Source organism: Branchiostoma lanceolatum, chromosome 4 (assembly GCF_035083965.1).
Source record: "Branchiostoma lanceolatum isolate klBraLanc5 chromosome 4, klBraLanc5.hap2, whole genome shotgun sequence".
NCBI classification, from domain to species: domain Eukaryota; kingdom Metazoa; phylum Chordata; class Leptocardii; order Amphioxiformes; family Branchiostomatidae; genus Branchiostoma; species Branchiostoma lanceolatum.
The window spans coordinates 11,046,898-11,066,123 of NC_089725.1; the positions used below are offsets into that span (position 1 = coordinate 11,046,898).

The 19,226-nt window shown below is 42.6% G+C and overlaps 3 protein-coding genes across 3 annotated transcripts; all 3 read right to left on the reverse strand.

Annotated features, from left to right (window-relative positions):
* Nucleotides 1-3: 3 nt before the first annotated feature.
* On the reverse strand, nucleotides 4-3,995 carry LOC136432554 (uncharacterized). Its single transcript, XM_066423924.1, has 2 exons — nucleotides 3,614-3,995; nucleotides 4-2,680 (listed from the first exon to the last, which is right to left on the reverse strand). The coding sequence occupies exon 2, from the start codon at nucleotides 2,629-2,631 to the stop codon at nucleotides 1,162-1,164; it is 1,470 nt and encodes a 489-aa protein (XP_066280021.1). The 5' UTR covers nucleotides 2,632-2,680; nucleotides 3,614-3,995; the 3' UTR covers nucleotides 4-1,161.
* A 163-nt stretch (nucleotides 3,996-4,158) lies between these two features.
* On the reverse strand, nucleotides 4,159-14,977 carry LOC136432556 (uncharacterized). Its single transcript, XM_066423928.1, has 17 exons — nucleotides 14,648-14,977; nucleotides 13,753-13,928; nucleotides 13,103-13,173; nucleotides 12,384-12,550; nucleotides 11,643-11,740; nucleotides 10,994-11,103; nucleotides 10,609-10,711; nucleotides 10,367-10,453; nucleotides 9,900-9,990; nucleotides 9,417-9,468; nucleotides 8,482-8,591; nucleotides 7,897-8,066; nucleotides 7,332-7,438; nucleotides 6,692-6,833; nucleotides 6,257-6,340; nucleotides 5,597-5,706; nucleotides 4,159-5,061 (listed from the first exon to the last, which is right to left on the reverse strand). Exons 1-17 carry the CDS (start codon nucleotides 14,946-14,948, stop codon nucleotides 5,007-5,009), a joined length of 2,034 nt encoding a protein of 677 aa, XP_066280025.1. The 5' UTR covers nucleotides 14,949-14,977; the 3' UTR covers nucleotides 4,159-5,006.
* A 696-nt stretch (nucleotides 14,978-15,673) lies between these two features.
* Nucleotides 15,674-19,073, reverse strand: LOC136434170 (uncharacterized). Its single transcript, XM_066426936.1, has one exon. It carries the CDS (start codon nucleotides 19,071-19,073, stop codon nucleotides 16,215-16,217), a length of 2,859 nt encoding a protein of 952 aa, XP_066283033.1. The 3' UTR covers nucleotides 15,674-16,214.
* Between the last annotated feature and the right edge of the window lie 153 nt (nucleotides 19,074-19,226).

Consider the following 19,226-nt stretch of genomic DNA (forward strand, 5'->3'; position numbering starts at 1 on the left):
GTCTTATTTCTCATCACTTTATAATGTGTGATAGTTGAAAAATATGCAGTCATACATCATGTACATTTGCCTATAAGGAAGTCAAAGCAGTCATCCTCAACTGAGGTGAAGCGTGATCACATGTTAACTAACGTTACATATCAATAGAGAATAAAACTGCAACAATACATGACTTGTACATTATGAGGCAGCAAATTTCTAGTTTGCCCCTTGTATTCCTCATTCCATTTTTGCAAGGAATTAAGCTCAAACCTACACCATCTTGTCCCTACAAGTTATTTCTTTGAATTGTAGTTTTAAACAGAACATATATTATATATATAACAGAGAATCCACTGCTATAAGTAGGTTTTTAATTGAATCAGTTCGAAGTTCCAACTATCCTGATCATTTTGAACATCCGTGTTCATTGTTCCACAATCACTCACCCCTTCAGAGTCAGGAGGTTAACAATACTGAACATGAGACATCGCCTGCTGTAACATAGTCTAGGTTAACATGCTACATGTATATCCTTGAATTGATTAACAGCATGTTATACACTAGGGTCACAGTAGGGGCAGTTACCACTCATAAAACATGTCCTAATTTTCCATTCTTTCCACCCTTTGATCATCAAGCTTAAGCTCATACACGATTTTGCATAATCCAAAAACATTTACCAACATTCTCAAGAAGGTCTGCACACACGTAACTAATGTACAATACCTTGTATATATGTTTTCTATGTTAATACGCACAGTTATCAAGCTACATGTACGCACTATGAAGTAGCAAAAAGTAATATCTTCTGGTCTAAGATACCTTAATTATTGAAACACGTAAAACAAATTTACATTTTAAAGTTGGAATAAGGAAAGGCACACCTCAAGCAGGTTAAAGAACCCACTGTATATATCTATAAGTGTAGGGATCCAACAAGCAGGTCTTCCTTGAACTTTGAAAGTATCTGTGAAGTACAATTTTCAATACTGTTATTATAACACTTTAACAGCACAGTTAGAAGCCATGAGAGCTCAGCCTTTCCTGATGCCATTGTTGGGCATTTCGTCTCACTAACTGTAAGGTCCAGACCATTTCTTCTTATTGTATAATCATATATATATATATATATATAGTTATATACCGTGAGTCATCATTTTGGTTGGAGCTTTAATCAGACTACATGGTCCAATCAGGTGGTATCGTTCCACTTTTTGCACCAGCAGCCTTCTTGGCATCTTTTGATGATGATGACCCTTTAGCTTTAATCTGATCAATGCCATCAGAACCCATCCCCAGCCAGGACTTGATCCCAGACTTCCCTGTGGTAGACTCAATCCTGTTCACGACATTGCTGGGCTTCATTTCGTCACACGTTGATGGATGGATGAAAAACCGTGGCCGGCCACCGTCTGCGGGAGCGCCGGGGGAGTACGCACCTTCTGGGTCGAAGTCTGCCTCCTCGCCAAAGCACTCCGTCTCGGATTCCTCTTCTTTCCACGTGGTAACGAGATTGTCGCAGGACGCTGACCGGGCATCAGGCTGAAGGTGCTTGTGCTGTAGGCTGGCTCCTGCCGTCTTCGGAGGCTCCAGGTCTGCGTACACTTTACTTCTCACTGGGAAGGTCTTCTCCCCAGAAGCAATGTCTTCACACGACGCAGACTTGCCAGATGTGATGTCAACTTTGCTCAGCCACTCCTTCACTCGAGTAGCAGTGTCATCCTCCTTCCCATCGCTCGACGGAGGCTGTGCTGCCTCCTGAGTTATGTCAGCTGACTTGGTTTTCTCTTGAGTGGACGAGAGACCTTTGGACTGTGCTGATTCGCAGGAAGTCCTGATGTGCAAGAGTGGCGACTTTGGTTGTCTGTTGATGTCGGGAAGACTTCCCCCGAGCGCCTGGGAGGCTGGCATGGACTGCTGCTGGTGTTCCCTGACCTCTGACGTCCCCAGATTCTCGTTGGTGGAGGAAGGGGATTGTCTGACTGACGTTTTATGTGTAGGACGTGTGGACTTCTTTGTTCCCGCTTTAGCCGGCGATGTATTGGACTTTTCTGCTAGAGCTATCAATCGCCTGCGCACAGCAGGAGGGGTGCTGATCAAGTAGTGGTTTGAAGTGGCTATTTCTGCTCTGATGACGTCAAGGTGTCGATTTGCTGGCTGCTGCCTACCTGTGATGGGAGACATTTGGCGAGGGGGTACCGGTGATGCCTTACTTCCTGTAGATCTTGGAGACGTGCCATGGCCGTCTTGGTGTGTTGGCGGCTTCTTTCCTTTAAGATCCTGCAGTGTGATTTTTAGTCTTGGCTTCTCCTGGATGGGTCGAGGACTCGTAGTTTCCCTTCCCTTGAGGGTATCCTGGTCTACCCCGCACTTACGCACCACAAGAGGCGACCCGTCCTCCGAAGACTCGCTGTCCAGTTGTGCCAGGGAGCTGATCCTTGTGTTGAACTCGTGCAGCCTTTTCTGCAGTTGTTTTTCTTCCTTAGCGTACCCCTTCAGTTTCATGTTACGGGCACGCTCAAACTGGTCATACTCCTTCTTCTTCATCCTCACCTCTAGCTCGTTTTTCTCCTTGAGTTTGAAGACCGTTTCCTTGTCCTTCTCCATGATGGGAGGGTTGCCAGGTTGCCTGTCCTTGTTTGCAGTCATCTTGGTTCTTTGGTGTAGAAGGCCAGGTCAGTTCAATCAGCAGTTGTCACTGATAGTCAATAAAGAAAGGGAAAATTGTGGCATTTCAGCATCAAATATGCCAAGAAGGATATGGATAACAGTCATATAGAGCTTTGTCACACAATACATCTTAATGAGAGGGGAAAACAGCTCTTTTGCATAAAATGGCATGTCCTACCTACATTTGTACATGTAATGTTAGAAGCTGTCTGTTATAACTAAAGAAAACTTAACACACCACCAACTGTCCAAGCCTGTGTCTACTAAAGTCACATACACGTAGGTCAACCTCGCTATTTAAACCTCAGAGCTTTTCTTGTGTGGCCATACATTGTACAACCCATCAAAAACAAGTTGTCACTATGCCAAACCACAATCATAGAACATGGGACCATCAACAAGCTTTTAACTGAGCCTTGGTGTCATGGGAGCTAGCAAAGGGTTTATTTCAACATGAAAATGTGAAACTTGCAAAAGTTTAATTTTAACATCATGAAAATGTGTTGCAGATAAAAGCATCATTGGTCTAGCCTTTAGCACCGTAAGGTAGCATTTGGCACCCAATTCTGTTAGAGTTAAGCAGCAGGTTAAAATGTACACGTAGACAATGTTTATCAAGGAGGGCAAACAACAGTCTATAAGAAAGTGATCTCGGCATACTACTTTATCATAAAGCCGACACTAACCTTTGTCACAGCACACAGTCAGAACTACATGTTCATGTACACAAGAAAGTAGAAAACCAGCTTCGTGTAAAACATTGGAACCTGTTTACAAGTACCCCAAAGAACATAGAAGTGTGTCCTTGATATACCAAAGTGACATGAATTTGAGTATGCTGTATGACATCAGGTATCTAGTAGAATTAAGAACACACCTTAGCCAGTGTACAACATCGGTGAACAGAAGTTCTGCCTTTTTGGTAGCAACCACGATTTGCGAACTGTAAACTTGGACTTACCTTGAAAATGGCATTGATACGTTTCCTGTTTGTTTCCTTAGTAGAGCCCGGGTATCGTCTTTGCCTCTTTCTTCAGACTCCCCTTCTGTATCTTTCCAGCCATGACGTAGGCTGCTTGTGTTTGAGTTCGGGTTACGAAGAAGAAAGGGGGCAGAGTAGGGTACCTAAGGATTGGGTGAACCGCTTTGAAAGAGTGCCGCATGCTCAAGTTTCTACAAACACATTACTCTGCATGGGAGGGTGAATGTTTACAGCAATTAGGCACGTAGACTTCGAATCGTGTGTTTTGGATCAGGATCAATCAAGGGATGACATTTACTTGATCGGTATATTAATCTTGTTTAGTTGGTACACTTATTGAACCATTTCTTCCTATATTGGAACAGAGTGCGAAATCAAATCCCAGAGAACTTAATTGCATTAAAAGAATACTAATAAGTAGTAGTGGCAGTAGTAGTAGTTGTATCCAGTATTTGATGACTATCATAATTATTTACCAACATTATTATTATTTGATGCTGAAAAAAAACACTTGACAATCCTGAAACAGCTGTGAGAAATATAATTCACACATCTCCACTTGCAACAATATTGGGGTGGCCTAGAGCGAAACTAAAGTATGTAACCACAGACAAGGATACTCCTGTCTTACCACAGTACAAAACATCAATACATGATGTTACTGTCAACATGAACAACAACATTCTCATATCAACTTCCTCTGTTGCTTTTGTTCATCACAAATGTTACAGCTTGACTGATATGTATATAACATATCTTGGTATAAAAAAGCACAAATTAAGTAAACTGCAATCAGGAATGGCCTAAATGTTTACCAGTAACACTGCCTAGTGCTTTGTATATGTACTTAATACTTGAATGCAAGCTAATTGTTGTTACCATTTAGTTACATATTCAAGTTCTGTAACTTCATGGGATGAGTAAATATTGACTGATTTGCTTGAAAACCATGTTATTTGTTAGTCTCTACCTCATAGTCTGAATACACAGAATACACAGTAATAATAAATGGTTCAGTACTTCAGGTAACAGTACCTAAAATGGTGATTTCTTTAGCCAGCATGAATTTATAATATCAATAAGGCTGTACATTGAAGTATATATAATGTTTCAACTGTTTCACTGATTGAATGTGTGACGTCTGTATTTTAGCTCATTGTTGAGGTACACTTCCAATTATCATTTTGTCCAGCTTGTCATGAAACAGAAGTATGATTTACACAAAATATCTGGTATGAATGAAGTAGTGTAAAGTTAGGTGGTCAGCCAAACTTCAAGCAAATCCCAACTTGATTGATGCAGTTTATTAGTAGGCAGTTGTTTTGGATGAATGACAGCATTTGTACATTTGTAGGTGTTGTTACTGCTGTTCTCACATGATGGAAGATGGCTGTGCAGGTGTGATCTTGTCAAGTTGATCCAGGTAACTGGAATAGAAGGGACAGTTACTGTATTTAGAAAAATGTCTACTCAGATAAACTGAATTCAAAATTTCAGTCTTATTCATGTCACCAAAACACATAAGTCCCAGTATAAGATAGACGTGGTTGTTATTTCCTTGAACTGCGAAGCTCTGACCTCTTCGCAAACATCTGGTATCACAATAAACTGGGAATGGTGTTATGGCACAGTAATGGTGGACTACAGATTAAAGATGTTTCAACAGGCACTAACACCTATTTTCTCACTCAACTCAGGTGAAAATGAGTACCTAGTCTCAGTTAGAGATGTACTCTTGGATCGATCGGACTTAAAGCTGGAGGTCCTGTGTTTTTGGAGAGCCATACCTCAAGCATGTTAAAGAACCCATCACACTAAGAGGTCCCTCCCGGCATGAGTGGATCAAACCTTACAGTCTGGCCTCCGGGTTGACATCTTGAAAAGGTGATAGTCACCTGTTATGCCAATCCATCCAGAAATGTGGTAAATTTCAACAGATAAATATAATAAGGGTGTACTAACTGTGGGTTGTACATCTCCACCCTCCCTCGCAGGATGTTCGGGCCCAGGAAGTGGGAGAGTTGCAGGAGGCACTCTGCAGCCGCACTGCACGTCAACTGGTTATCACTGGACTAAACAGGGAAAAAAGAACACAGAAAGTTCATTACAGCAAATAACACCTATTTTGTGTGGCTCACAAGCTGCATGAATGCTATCATCTAGAAACTGTATATCAAAAACAATCACAAAACAAAAGTACAGCAACTTTACATACAAACAAACAAGTGGATACTTATGAATCATCCTACGCACAGGTACATGAATAAATCAACATGTTGAGTTTGACGTATCACTTAATACTAGGTCTAAGGTCTAAACATTCTTTGATATACTTGCAAATGGTGGAGTCACATACGGTTGTAGAATGACATTGTGTTGGAAAGACTGAGCTCAAAGCTGGCGGGCGGGCTTTGGGCTTTTTGAAAGTCAAACTATTTCTAAAACCTCATGATCATGGAAATGAAGCAACTAGTTTTGTGCTTAAAGTACTTTTGAATTTGACTTTCTTTTCAAAATAGCCGAATATTGCCTTATCTGTTTCAAAAAAGCCCTTCCTGATTTTACAAAATCTCACACTTGAGCAGATATACATGAAGTAGACATTATGAGGTGGTCACTCACCAAGCTGTAGAAGATGGGATCCAGAAAGTCTTCTAGCTTCCTCTTAAACAGCTGCTTATTCACTCCCCTTCCTATCACAGGCAGCTGGGGAAATACAAGAGTGAGAGACAGTTAAAACAAAGTAGAAATACCAAGTTCCACTAAACAATTTTCAAGTATTTTCAATACCATTCTAACCCTTACCCTAACCATTCTGGATGACCCAAAAAATGTGTACAAAACGTTTAGAACTTCAAAACTTTGTTCTCACTGGCACATTTTAACTAAATACTAAACCTAACACAAAATGTTTGGAAATTTGATTTCCGTTGATCATACACATGTATTTCCATTGTTATTGCATTGCTTATTAATTATCAAAAAGGTTATTTGCAATATTGTCTGACCAGCGGAAGAGCATATTGGAAGCCAGGCTAAGGGTTGGTCTTCGTGTACCTGTTTGCAGACGGTTTCCAGCAGCAGCAGGTGCTGCGGGTAGTGGTGCTTTGCAGCTGCCTGGGCCACCTGGGGTAGCAGCTCTGCCACCTTCTGTACAGCTGCGGGGATCTGGGACAATTCAGCCAGCAGGTGCACGCAGCTGTGGAGGGAAAGTTGTGTGCAATCAGACCCAGCATTGCTCATACATTCTCCTACGCAGAGCCTTAGCCGTAGCCTATACAATATACCTTGGGGAGGCTCTGCTAAACCGGGCTGAGCTAAAAATCACAACCATATCATGTAAGGAACATGACATAACAAAACCAGAGGTCCAGCTGCAGTGCCGTACAAAGTCATTAGGAGGCCCATCATTGAACTTGACCCTCCCTTTCCCGACCCCTACCCATTTATCATATGGATCCATCCACAACTTGTTGAGTTATGTTATCAACAAACAAACACACACACAAACTAACAGCATCGAAAACATATTAACCTTATTGGCAAAGGTAGTAAAGGCTAAAAACAATGCACAGTAGATTCCAGCTATTTGCATTACGATTCATTGCACATTTCCCATTCACTTCATTATTGCATAAAATACACTGACAAATCAGTTATGCAAATTAGAGGATTCTACTGTTACTAGTAATCTTACCCCTCTGTGAGCTCCCATGGTTCTGCAGGTTTCCTGAACTGGTGGTCCATGCAGCCTCCGCCCCGGCCACGCCCCATCTTGGGAGCAAGGGACCCACACGAGTACATCTGGGGGAAAGGGTGTGTTAACAACATTATAAGGAGGAGACAAGCTGGTCAACACACACCAAGAGTTACAGATGTGTGACCTAGGCTTAAATCAAAAAGAACAGCAGGAAACAGAGTCTCAACTGTCTGTAAAATGCTAAAAAGTTTAAGTTATTGCTGCAGGAAGAGTTAACATTGAACAGTTTTGTTGTGGAACAGAAACAAGTAGCAAGGTGGGCTTGTCATTAGGGTTGTTGACTTAGAATCTAAAGGTTTGGGATGTAAAGCTGGAGGCCCTGTCCCACAGCGCTTATGAAAAAGAGTATGGGTCTTTCCCAGTGTGATCAGATCAAAGTTAACCTTAAAGTTTAACTTAAAGTCCGGTTTTATGCAGCTTGTACATGCTGTACAAAACTGGTGTGTTACGCCTAAGGGTGGTTTACCAGTGATGAAAAAACAAAACAAATACTACTACTGACCGTCTGGTTGGTGTGCAAGTCCATGTCGTTGTCTCGAAGTTTCTTGACCACTCCGTAGGTGGCCGGCCCCTTGTCCAGACCAGAGTACTTCTCTGTAGACGCCGGCTGCTTCTCTATCCCCTCTAAACCTTCCTGCACCTTCTGCAGCAGGAACTGTAAGGACTCCGTACCTAATGTTGAATACAGGTAAGTACATATTAAGTAAAGCCTGTGTTTTAGTATACAAATCAAGTGTACTAGATGTTATAATGCTGATTTCAGTTATGCAGGGATGATAATAACATGTGTTCTACACCAAATGCATTATCGATGTAAGGAATGCTTCATGTTAGAGGCCACTTGGAAAGACAGAATTAAGTAGCAGACACAGTTTACATGACATATATATGATTTGGAAGGATCAGAGGACTGATCAAAAGCTTGTTTGTAAGTACTAAGAGCATTACTTTGTGTAAGGAAACAGAGTATAAAATCATTTTTCCCACATTCTTTTTATTCAAATTCTTAAATAAAACATATATAAAGCATATAAAATCTTTATAAAAAAGTCCTGCATCTTTTTCTGACCACAAAGACAGAACTCACCATAGGCCCTTGCAACATTGGCAAGTGCTACTGCCGCCCCCTGTCTCACAGACGGGATGTTGTCTTGTAGATTAGCAAAAAACAGTGGGTACAAATTGTCCATCTGGGGTCTGCGAGGAAAAAATGAAGACCACACATGTAGCAAGTCCAGAACAGAAGATATAAAAACTAGAAGATCTGCTGCAGTACCGAGGAAATCCACAAAGAAGCTTAAAATTAACTTTGTTTTGATCTTGTTCAACCTAATGCCAGTAATGGTGCAAGGCAGAAATATTGAAGAAATTTGTGAAATTGCATGGTTCAGAGGCACTTAAATCATTCTTTTACAAGAGATGCCAAGAATTATCAACTTCAGTCAAAAGTATGCAAATGAGATCAAAGCACAATTGTTCACAACTGACGACGAAATAAGTTGCTTAAAAAGTCCAAATTTTACTGTAATACATTTACATTAAAGTTAAAGTTCCCATGCATCGAATATGCGTAGGGGGGCGCCCATCTCCCATTCGTAGCCCTTGGGCCACACAATTGCAAGTCACTACAGCAGGGGACTGGTCCGCTGGTAGTGATGTGTGTGTTTAACTTCCATACTCTTTCCCAAATGCTGAGTGCTAAGCAGAGAAAGAAGTATGTACCATTTTTAGAGTCTTTGGTATGACCCGGCCGGGGTTCGAACTCACGACCTACCGTATGTAAGGCGAACACTCTACCAGTTAGGCCATTGCACCGGCCATTGCACATTTACATTGGATATGTTAAAACTGGATAACTTTAAAAAACGTCAGATGAGCATTTGCTGTCTTTCGTCAGCTACTGAGATAGTCATGACAGCTTGCAAGATGTTTTCATCATCAGTGTTCATCATACAGGTCTCAAATGCAGAAAAAACTTCTTGACAAATCGTATGTAAGCCAAATGTACAAGGCAAAAATTACCTGCACTCCTCGGGAAAGCACTGAATAAAGTTTCCACAAGCGACGCATGCAGCTAGAAGGAGGAAGACACACACATGTATGATTACGAGAAAAAAGAAATAACTGATTAAAAAAATAACATCTCTAAACTCATTCACTTTTGCAGGCACTTAATTCAGCGGTAGAAGGGGAGAGGTGTTTTAACTTTATCTAAGTTCGCGATGAAAGCAGTTCTATAAAGTACAGTTACTGTAGCAACACATAGGAAACACAAATTTGCATTGTCATGAATTTGCGGTGGAGATCTAGGTACCAGCTAGAATCACAAAAAATAAAACCACCAAGAATATTTACAGTATTCTGACAGAAAGAAACACTACACGTTACAAAAAAGCCTCTGCCTTCTTGGGTGTCGCCAAAAAAGCACAAGTGGGTTACAAGCCTACTGACCAAGTGAAGGAATTTCACAAAATCCCAATCCAATAACAATAAGGAATGACTGACCATCCCTGACAGGCCAGCTGTCATCTTTGAAAGACTCTAACAGGGCTTGGATCAAGGTTGGCACGTGTGGACGCACCACGTCTCTGTTGATCTGGAAAGGTAACAGGGACACCTCAAAATGTTGTGGTGAGATACATGAATGGAAAAAAAAACTAGATCCCAAAGATTGTACACACTTTCAGCCGAGCTTGGAATTGACCAACTGGGTGCCCTTGATAGGGGACACAGTACACAGTCTATTCATTGTTGTCATTATGTAAATACATAAAAAAACAAGACTCTTTTCTCAATTAGATGAAAAGTGGTGCATTCTAGAAATAATAAGACTTGTTGATTTTTCTATAATTCATAATAAAATAATCGTTGCATTCATTACATTACACAATTACCATTACTAGATATACTAGTTACATTAGAATGCAAAGTTTTTAGAAGAAATGGTACCAAATATTGATAAGTGTACAAACCTTGGAGCCCAACTCGGCGATACAGGCACAGGCTGCCTCCCGCACCGCATGGTTGTCTGCTTTGGTGGCCTCCATGTAATAATCAACCTGGTCAGAGAGGGAGATATTCATATAGTTATAACTTAATATTTTTGTTTTTCAGAAGAACTTAAAGGAAGTGAAAAAAATTGAGAATACCAAAACTGACTGACCCTTTGTATATGAAGGATATATGATGTTAGATGTTACAATATAGCACATACCACTTGAGTGATGTACTCTTCCACCAGGGCCTTCCCCTCCGTTTGGGTCACCTTCTTCCATGTCTCCTGGGAGTAGATGCGTACTCCTTCTGCTACATAATACCTGAGGAGCAGGCACACAACAAATGATGACTATACTTCTGTATGATGTAATGTTTACTGAGCATAAAATACATTTTTTGAGGGCACCGTTTTGGAATTTTAATTGCTAGAGATCAAAGTCACTTTTGGCCAAAAGCAAGTAGATAAGAAAGTTGCTAAGGCTAAAACTTTCAAAATTTCTAAAAAACAGTTCCTGGACTAAACACTATTGTGTGTGACATATCCAAGCCTGAGACCTATGACCACCCTAGAAAGGCTGTTTGGTATTGCCTGACACACTAACCTATTCAGACACAGTCTGGGCAGCAGGAGGGGGTAGTACTTCTTCCGCACTTCTTCACTGGGCATGCTCAGGAGAAACTTCCTGGTGGCTACTGATGCTGCCATTCTTACCTACAGGAATACGAAACATCCAGAAAATCACTGCACAAAACAACTGTGTGTGTTTATTGTGCTTATTAAGATACCCTGTAGCCAGCACACAAGAAAATATGGCATTTTTACTCACTCTATCTTACTTCTTACACTAGAAATCTTGAAATGTTCCCTTTTTTGCAGTGACCTCATATCGTGAATCATAACACAGTATAAATATGTTAAAATTTATTTCCACTGTACTGCAAAGGTGTTTCAACCACAAACAAAAGACCTCCTTTCCCTCCTACTGCAAAACTAAGTCCATGCAGCAATAATTTAAGAATGTACAGTATCAATAAAGTTGTCGCAGCCATGTACATTTTGTATTCTGCCTACCATATTTGTGTCAATGTCTTTTTCAGCTCTATTGTTTCAACCGCAAACTTAAAACAACCACAAGCACTCCATTTCCTCCCTACTGCGAAACTAAATGGCCATGAACTTAAACTAAAACTTTAGTAAAAGCAATCTAAAGTAACTACTGGTACAGATGATAAAACAACTATAATAATTACCTGGCTCCAGTTGTCAGCTAGTCCTGTTGCAAAGTGTTCAGCCAGCTGCTGTCCATGTAACAGTATAGTGTCTGACTCCTGAAGTACAGTACCTTCACCTGCAAGACAACACAGTTGGACAAACTGTCAAACAAAAAGAACTGAAAGATTTTTCTCTCATAAGGCTCCTTTCTTCCTTGTTCAAATCAGACTGATTGAGGATGAAGTATGACGCTTTTTCGTTAACTAGTAATATATGTTTATGTCATACCTGAGCCGCGATACTGTTCGATAGGATATTCCAGACCAGTCTGTATTTTACGGTTTTGCACGGGCTTCGAAGTTGTACTGCACGGGCTTCCATCGAATAATTCGAACGCACTTCACGTGCTAGCAAAAAATGATGACGAGGGTTAACTAAAAACAAAAGAAGGCACCCTCATGCTGTTTTCACGATAGAAACAGCAGTGTTTTTTTCACTGGAACTTTATGTTCACGGTTTTCATGGTCACTTGTACCATGAACTTATCATCACTGTGAAAAAACATTCGTCTTTTGCCCCCCTCCCCATCTCTCTACAACATTTAGTGTAATACAATACCCAGTACTCCTCATCCTTCCCAACAACATCACCAACTGTTTTGTGCATTTGCCGCCACTGTGACGTTAAGGTTTGGTTAAAGTCCATGTTCCTTACACCGGGAATCTTGCTGCATGTACCATGAAGATAAAGTGAATTACAGACTGTGACAGTACATGTACCTTCCTGTTGTAGCGAGCACGTCACCAGACTCCCGCAGACGTTGAAGCCAGTCTCTCGCACAAATCTGTTGGTGTGAGTCAGTGCGCGGAACAGCAGGTCCAGGAGAGACTGGGTCACATGGGGGTTGAACTGGGAACCACAGCCCTCTATCACCTCCTGCAAACACCTGGCATGGGGGTGGGGGATTTAGTGGTTAGAGAATTGTTGTTTATTTATCCATCTATCTAGAGAAGTCGTGGTAGATGAAGAAAATGTTGGCTGGAGTGTGTCAGAAAGTGCAGCCTAACCAGTATGCACATAGCCGTTTGGAAGAGCAGTGTGGAAGACTAGCTGACTGCTACCCACCTCTTTGTCTGGGACCCCAGCAGCAGTTTAATCAAAATACTGAATACTACTTATAGTACTATCTATTTTATCTTTTACCGGGGTAGCTCTCTCAGTGGCTGGGCACTATTTTTCATAGAGGCCCTAGGTACACACATAAAACAATACAGCAATATATACAATTAGAGCAAGTTGTAGTTGTTAGGGATTCCAATGATTAAAAATTAAGATAGAACTTAAAAGCAACAAAACAGAGAAGCATAATTTTTTACTACTGCACATTAATGATTCATTAGAATTATATAAATAAAGACCACCTGATGTTATAAGATAATCTGTCAATAAAATTGTACAGTTTCCTACAGGTGAAAATCCAGTCCGTAAGTTGACTCACTTCATCCAAGTTTCCAGATGTCTCCATCCAGCTGTGTCGTGGAAAATCTGCTGCGCATCGGAGACTTCTTTCTACAGTAACACAGGCAATGACAATCTCTGGGGAAGGGCAAGAACTGTACAGTGATGGTGAAAGATTCAAGCTTCAACTTGTTAACTTCAGAATCGTGGAGATTGGATTGGGGAAGATGTTAGAAGACATAGGAAAGCTTGGAAGGATTGTAGGAAGATGCAGGAAAGACATAGGAAGGGCAGACTAAAGATTGTAGGAAGACATACTAGTAGGAAGATCATGTAGGAAAGCTTGAAAATAATGGAAGGACATACATGTACAATGTAGCAAAGCTTGGAAGGACATTCGAAAATGTAGTAAAGACATAGGATGGGCAGACAGAAGGCCATAGGAAGACATACATGTAGAAGGATGTAGGAAAGCTCGGAAGGATGTAGGAAGATGTAGGAAAGACATAGGATGGGCAGACAGAAGGTTATATATAGGAGGACGTAGGTAGATGTAGTTAAGATTTGAGTTGCTCTATAAAACTTCTATCAAGCAATTAAAATTCTAACTACATCTACCTAAAAACATGTGAAATTTTTGGCCTTTGAATCAAACGTTGAATTCGAGCCTACAGTTCAATATCAACTTACAGCTTGGGTTCCAAACAATTTCTCCATCAACTTCTCCTTCTCCTTTTGTTCCTCTGCGCTGAGGTCTGACTGACCGTCCCTCTCCAGGTTTGTGGCCACGCCCTCCAGGACGGTGTCTCTACACCTGAGGTACACCTGGACACCATCTCTTCTGCACAGTTCACCTAACAGCTCACCTGAGGACACATCAAATAAGACAACATTGACTACATACCACACTGACTACAGTAAAGTTTATTACCTAGTGTAGCTGCATGCAACTCATATTATTATTATAGTCAGAAGCAGGTAATTATAAGAGAAATGTAACACATTCCCCTTATGCATGCCTCATAAAATTTATTCTGACATCAACTGTAAACTGGTAATTTTAGATTATCCAGAAGAGTCTATGCTTGCTCCCTTATTTCAATTATGACGCATACAATTAACTTTTCTTTTTCAATTTTGCATGATACACCTCCTAAACGTTACATCTGCACAAGACCCAAATGGTATAGGTAACTGCACAGTACATTGCTACATTGCATGTTATATGCAGCAAGACTGGCCCTACCTGTAATCGTCAAAACATTATATGCCTGCCAAGCCTGACACTTTCACAGTTAGTGAGTTACCACAAACTAGCTCTCTCAGTTAATACTATTACTGGGCACTGTTTTTCCAGAGAGGCCCTGGGTACATCCATACAAACAATACAACAATACATACAAGGAAAAAACAGATTTGTACATTAAATGCCAAAATCGTTATCCATAAATGATCATAGTCATTGGCCATGTCAGGCCGTCAGGCTTGGAGGTCAGAGGTCAAACCACTCACACGCTGCGTTTTGAAAGGAAGTAGTCCTGAATAAATGCTACATATGATTTTTTTTACCCTCACACCGACTCACCCGCAGCTATCCTAACTCGAACTTCGTCGTCGGTGAGCAGCGCTGCCGCCCTCTCCCTGGACAACTCCGCAAACTCGTTGGAACAGAGACGGTGCTTCACCGCCAGTTTGGACCCCATCAGACTCCCATGTCGGCTCTCCCACGGTACAGTAGGCTCCTTCAGAACATTTCCAAGCGCCTCTTCGACGACCTGGACTCCTTCGGCTTCGTTGACTTTCAGGAAGCTCTTCAGCTCGGCCAAACCGCGGTCCCTGTCCAGTTTTTTGGCACTACACAACGACTCCAGTATTTTCTGCGCCATGCTGGAGAACAGGTCAAACGGTCGTACCAAGGGAAAGGAAGGGGGTGTTATAAGGCTCCGCGTGACGTTTTTCTTACTCAGAATACCGTTCATTTCTTGCAACATTAATAAAGCTGTCTAGGTTCATTACATAAACTTTTTTGACGTGTTCAATTTTTTCGTGCATTGAATTTCATCTATCTTTTGCTATTTTGTCTATCAAGATTGTCCTATTGCCTTGATACACCCCTCAATCTTGCGCAGTTTATGGTCTCTTCCAAGTCTGAGCACATCATGCTTTGCACAGGCACAGCGCAAGGCGGCGCATTTAGTTCGCCTGTTGAGGCCATAGCAAATAAATTTTGTGGACATGGAGATAAAATGTCATGCGAGAGCGCGAGAGAAGGAATGAAAGGAAATAACAAGATGCCTATATTTTCGAATTTGTAACACTAATTGAAGCGATAAAACATGGTACCACAACCAGCAAGTCTTTCTTTATGTAAAAGATAAAGTAAGCAAGGAGGTTTATCCCCTATAACCTCCTTGCTGTAAGTGGAGGATGAGGATGGGGCTAGGTGAGGTGAGGTGTAAGTGACACCGGTGTCAACGCTAGAAAGGCTACATTTGCAAGAAAATACAGCATATTTCATTCCATCTCCCTCCCATGCAACAATGGACAGTTCCATATCAACCTTTATTTCTACCCCGTGATAAGTAACTCTTGTACGAAAGCTACTCCCATACCAAATTCTAGGTCATTTGTCTTTATAGAATGACGCAGGAACCCACAATATACGTTTTTGAAATCTAAGAATAACAACAAATTCTAAAATGAATCGTTATAAAGTGACATAATGAAAAAACACGAACAGATATTTAAACAACCCCCATACAAGTGTTCTCATAATCTCCATATGATACTTTTCTCTATTGCTAGTAGGTGTTCTCATTGCCTCCATGTTCACATGACATGTCGGGAACTTCTTGCGAACAGGTAGTCTCATAACCCCTATAATAGTATACTAGTAGTACGTTTTTTGTGCATATGGCCCAATGTTGTACTTTTTAGTAACAAGTGTTCTCTCATAACATGGAATCACACGCAAATTAAAGAGACAGACATGCCAAAAATACCTCCATTTTTCATGAATGTGATGATCAGTAGATTACCATGGTTCATCTGACTCCATCAGCTTAGATGCAGATTGATATTGATAAGTTCAACCTGTATAAGACCATTGGTCTGTATGAAAAATCCGTTATGGAATATTGTCATTAACCAAGCTAGTGTGCAGCAAGTCTTTGTGGCTTCATCGAGTCTATCTTCTGGAACAGTTCGTCAGGGGTCGGCCGCTTCAGTGGGTCGACTATCCAGCAGGACCTGATGATTTTGTACACCGACATCGGACAGTTCTCCGGCTGCTGCAGACGGACCCCTTTCTTCAGAAGTTCCAACAGTGTACACACGTCAGGATGCATCGGCCCACCAGCATAGCGCGGCTCCTCCCCAAAGCTGGCGATCTCCCATAGCAGCACGCCGTACGACCACACGTCACTCTCGCACGTGTACACACCGTCCCGTAACGACTCCACGGCCATCCACTTCAGCGGCAACAGTTCCTCCTCACCGCCCTGGTTGGTGCGTTCGTACGCCGACGACACATAAACGTCACGCGACAGTCCGAAATCCGCGATCTTGGCCACCTTCCTGCCGCTGATGACGACATTACGAGCTGCGATGTCCCGGTGCACGATCTTCAGACGTGCCAGCTCCGATAACCCACTGGCAACGTCACAAGCAAAACTGATGCGATCTAACAGTTTGCTGTTCCCCGTGGTCTTGTAATGTTCACGCAAAGTCCACAGGTACCGCCGCAGATCTTCATTGCTCGCGTACTCCACCAGGATGTACTGAGGCTCAGACTTAGTCACAAAGCCATGAAGCTTCACCACATTCCGGTGTCCCTCTTTTTCCTCGTGGATCCTGGTGAGGATGGCCATTTCGCGGCGAAAGTCACGGACAACCGACGCTGTTATGCGGTCAGGCCGGATACTTTTGGCGGCTACCAAAACCTCGTAGCCTGCGGGCACGCGCAGTCTTCCCCTGACGACATGGCCGAACTCTCCCTCACCGATCATGTACTCGAAACGAATGTTCTCTTTCTCTACTTCCCATGATGTAAGGTCTTCCATGAAGGACGTCATCTCTGTGCCCTCGGTTGGGTGATCCGATTTTGGGGGACGTCGGCGACTCCGTTTCACCAGGATACCGCCAGTCACGATACAGCCTATTAAAGCAATGATTGGGATAACGGACGACAGCACTACAACAACGACTTGATTATTATCCGGAAGGACGTCCCCACAAAACTCACCCGACTGTCCGTCAGCACAAATACAGCTGCCATTGACTGCGTCACACGTGGCGTTGTTCTGACAGTAACAGCTCATACTGCAGTTCAACCCAAATGTGCCGGGTGAGCAGATGTACTCACACTTGTCTCCATGACGACCAGGAGGACACACTTGAACCTTCTGACAAAAGTCACCCCAATACCCTTCTGTACAAATACAGCTGCCATTTGCTAAGTCACATGAGGCGTTGTTCTGACAGTAACAACTCATGCTGCAGTTCAACCCAAATGTGCCGGGTGAGCAGATGTACTCACACCTGTCTCCATGACGACCAGGAGGACACAGGCAGCCCTCCCATCTGTCACACGTCCCTCCGTACTGACAGTCACACACTTGGCTGCAAACTTCCCCGTGATAGTTGGGTCGGCATTCAGTAGCGTTTAGAACGAAAGTCGCATTAAAGAGTTTACCATCTTCAGCCTGAACCATACAACTATATCTGCCGTTAGCTGATTCTAGGATCGGCTGAAAGCTGACGGAACTGTTCTGTACCTTCCTTTCTTCGATGACTTTTGTGTTGTTTTGTTCGTTTCCTGCTTGATATGCTAACTTCATATTTGCTACGCGAATGTGTGGAGCCAGGCAGGTCAAAGTCAAATTGGTACCGATGTACTTCACTGAATCGCCTGGTGTCTCTACGATGACGACCTCGGGCCAAGGAATATCACAGGCCCTCCCTCTCCAGCCTGGACGGCACTCACAGGCACCGTTGAAGCCATGGCAACGAGCGCCATTCTTGCAAACACAACCCTTGTCACAGTACACACCGTACCATTCCTCAGGACATCCTGTAACGTTGTACAACAATGTGTATTCGAACAGATTAGCTATCCCCCCGGCCAACGTGATGTAAGTGTCACATCGTATCCAGTAGGGTGATGTGGACCACATCTCATTCAACTCTATAGCAACGACATAAGGGTCATTTTCCCCGAGCTCCTTTTGGAACTGAACACCGTCCCATTGAGGCAACTCGTCATCGTGATTAATGTCCAGCAAAATAATATTCCCTTTGTTCTTCCCCTCTCGGTCGTGACAATTAAGTTCGAGCCTACCTTTTTGTGGCTGTTCGGCAAGCCACAAGGAGACAAGATCCTGGTTTGAATCGAATTTGATTGCACTGCCAATGAATCTTAGGGAACAATCACCTTTTAGGACTAAGTTAGCGGCGTATTTCCTCGGTAAAGAGAGCTGAAAATAGTCGTCGTACGTCACAGCTACACGTCCGTTAAAAGAAATATCAAATCCGCCACTGCTGAATAAGGTATAATTCCAGCCCCTCCCTCTATCTGCAAGGACTTGAGCTTCACACCGTTTGTTATAGAATGGCGGGTATCCCGGCACGTCCATGACTACGATGATGAGGTTCACGTACAAAATGTTCTTGTTCCCGGTGTTTGTCAGTTCCACCGTCAGGTTGTAGCGTGGGTGTAACTTGTAGTCCAGCGGAGCCGCTACGATAAGCGCCAAGTCCTCGGCACGGACCCTAAACCGTCCCGAATCGTCCCCTGTGGTGATGTTTGCTGACCAGAACGTCCCGTTGCCGTCTTCTGCAGAACTGACGCTGGTGTTGAGAAAATCTTTCAGCCGCACCACTGTGCTATCAACCGAGACATCTTCAAGTATGTCGACATTTTCACCCCAACCGAAAATGTCCTGACTGGCCTGGGAGCCAGACAGCAGTTCGACCAACAGAAGTACAGCAAAGAACGTAGCTCGCAGCGCCATTTTCTCTTCGTAGAGCAATGGCTCTCTGTACGTTTCCTCTCGTTCTTGACTGGTCACTTCTTCAGTTTAGAGGAACTCCACGTTTTGAGGAAGTCACATTGATTGTTCCTCTTTTGTTGGGCTGGGCTCAACTCTTCATTAGGGCTAGACAAA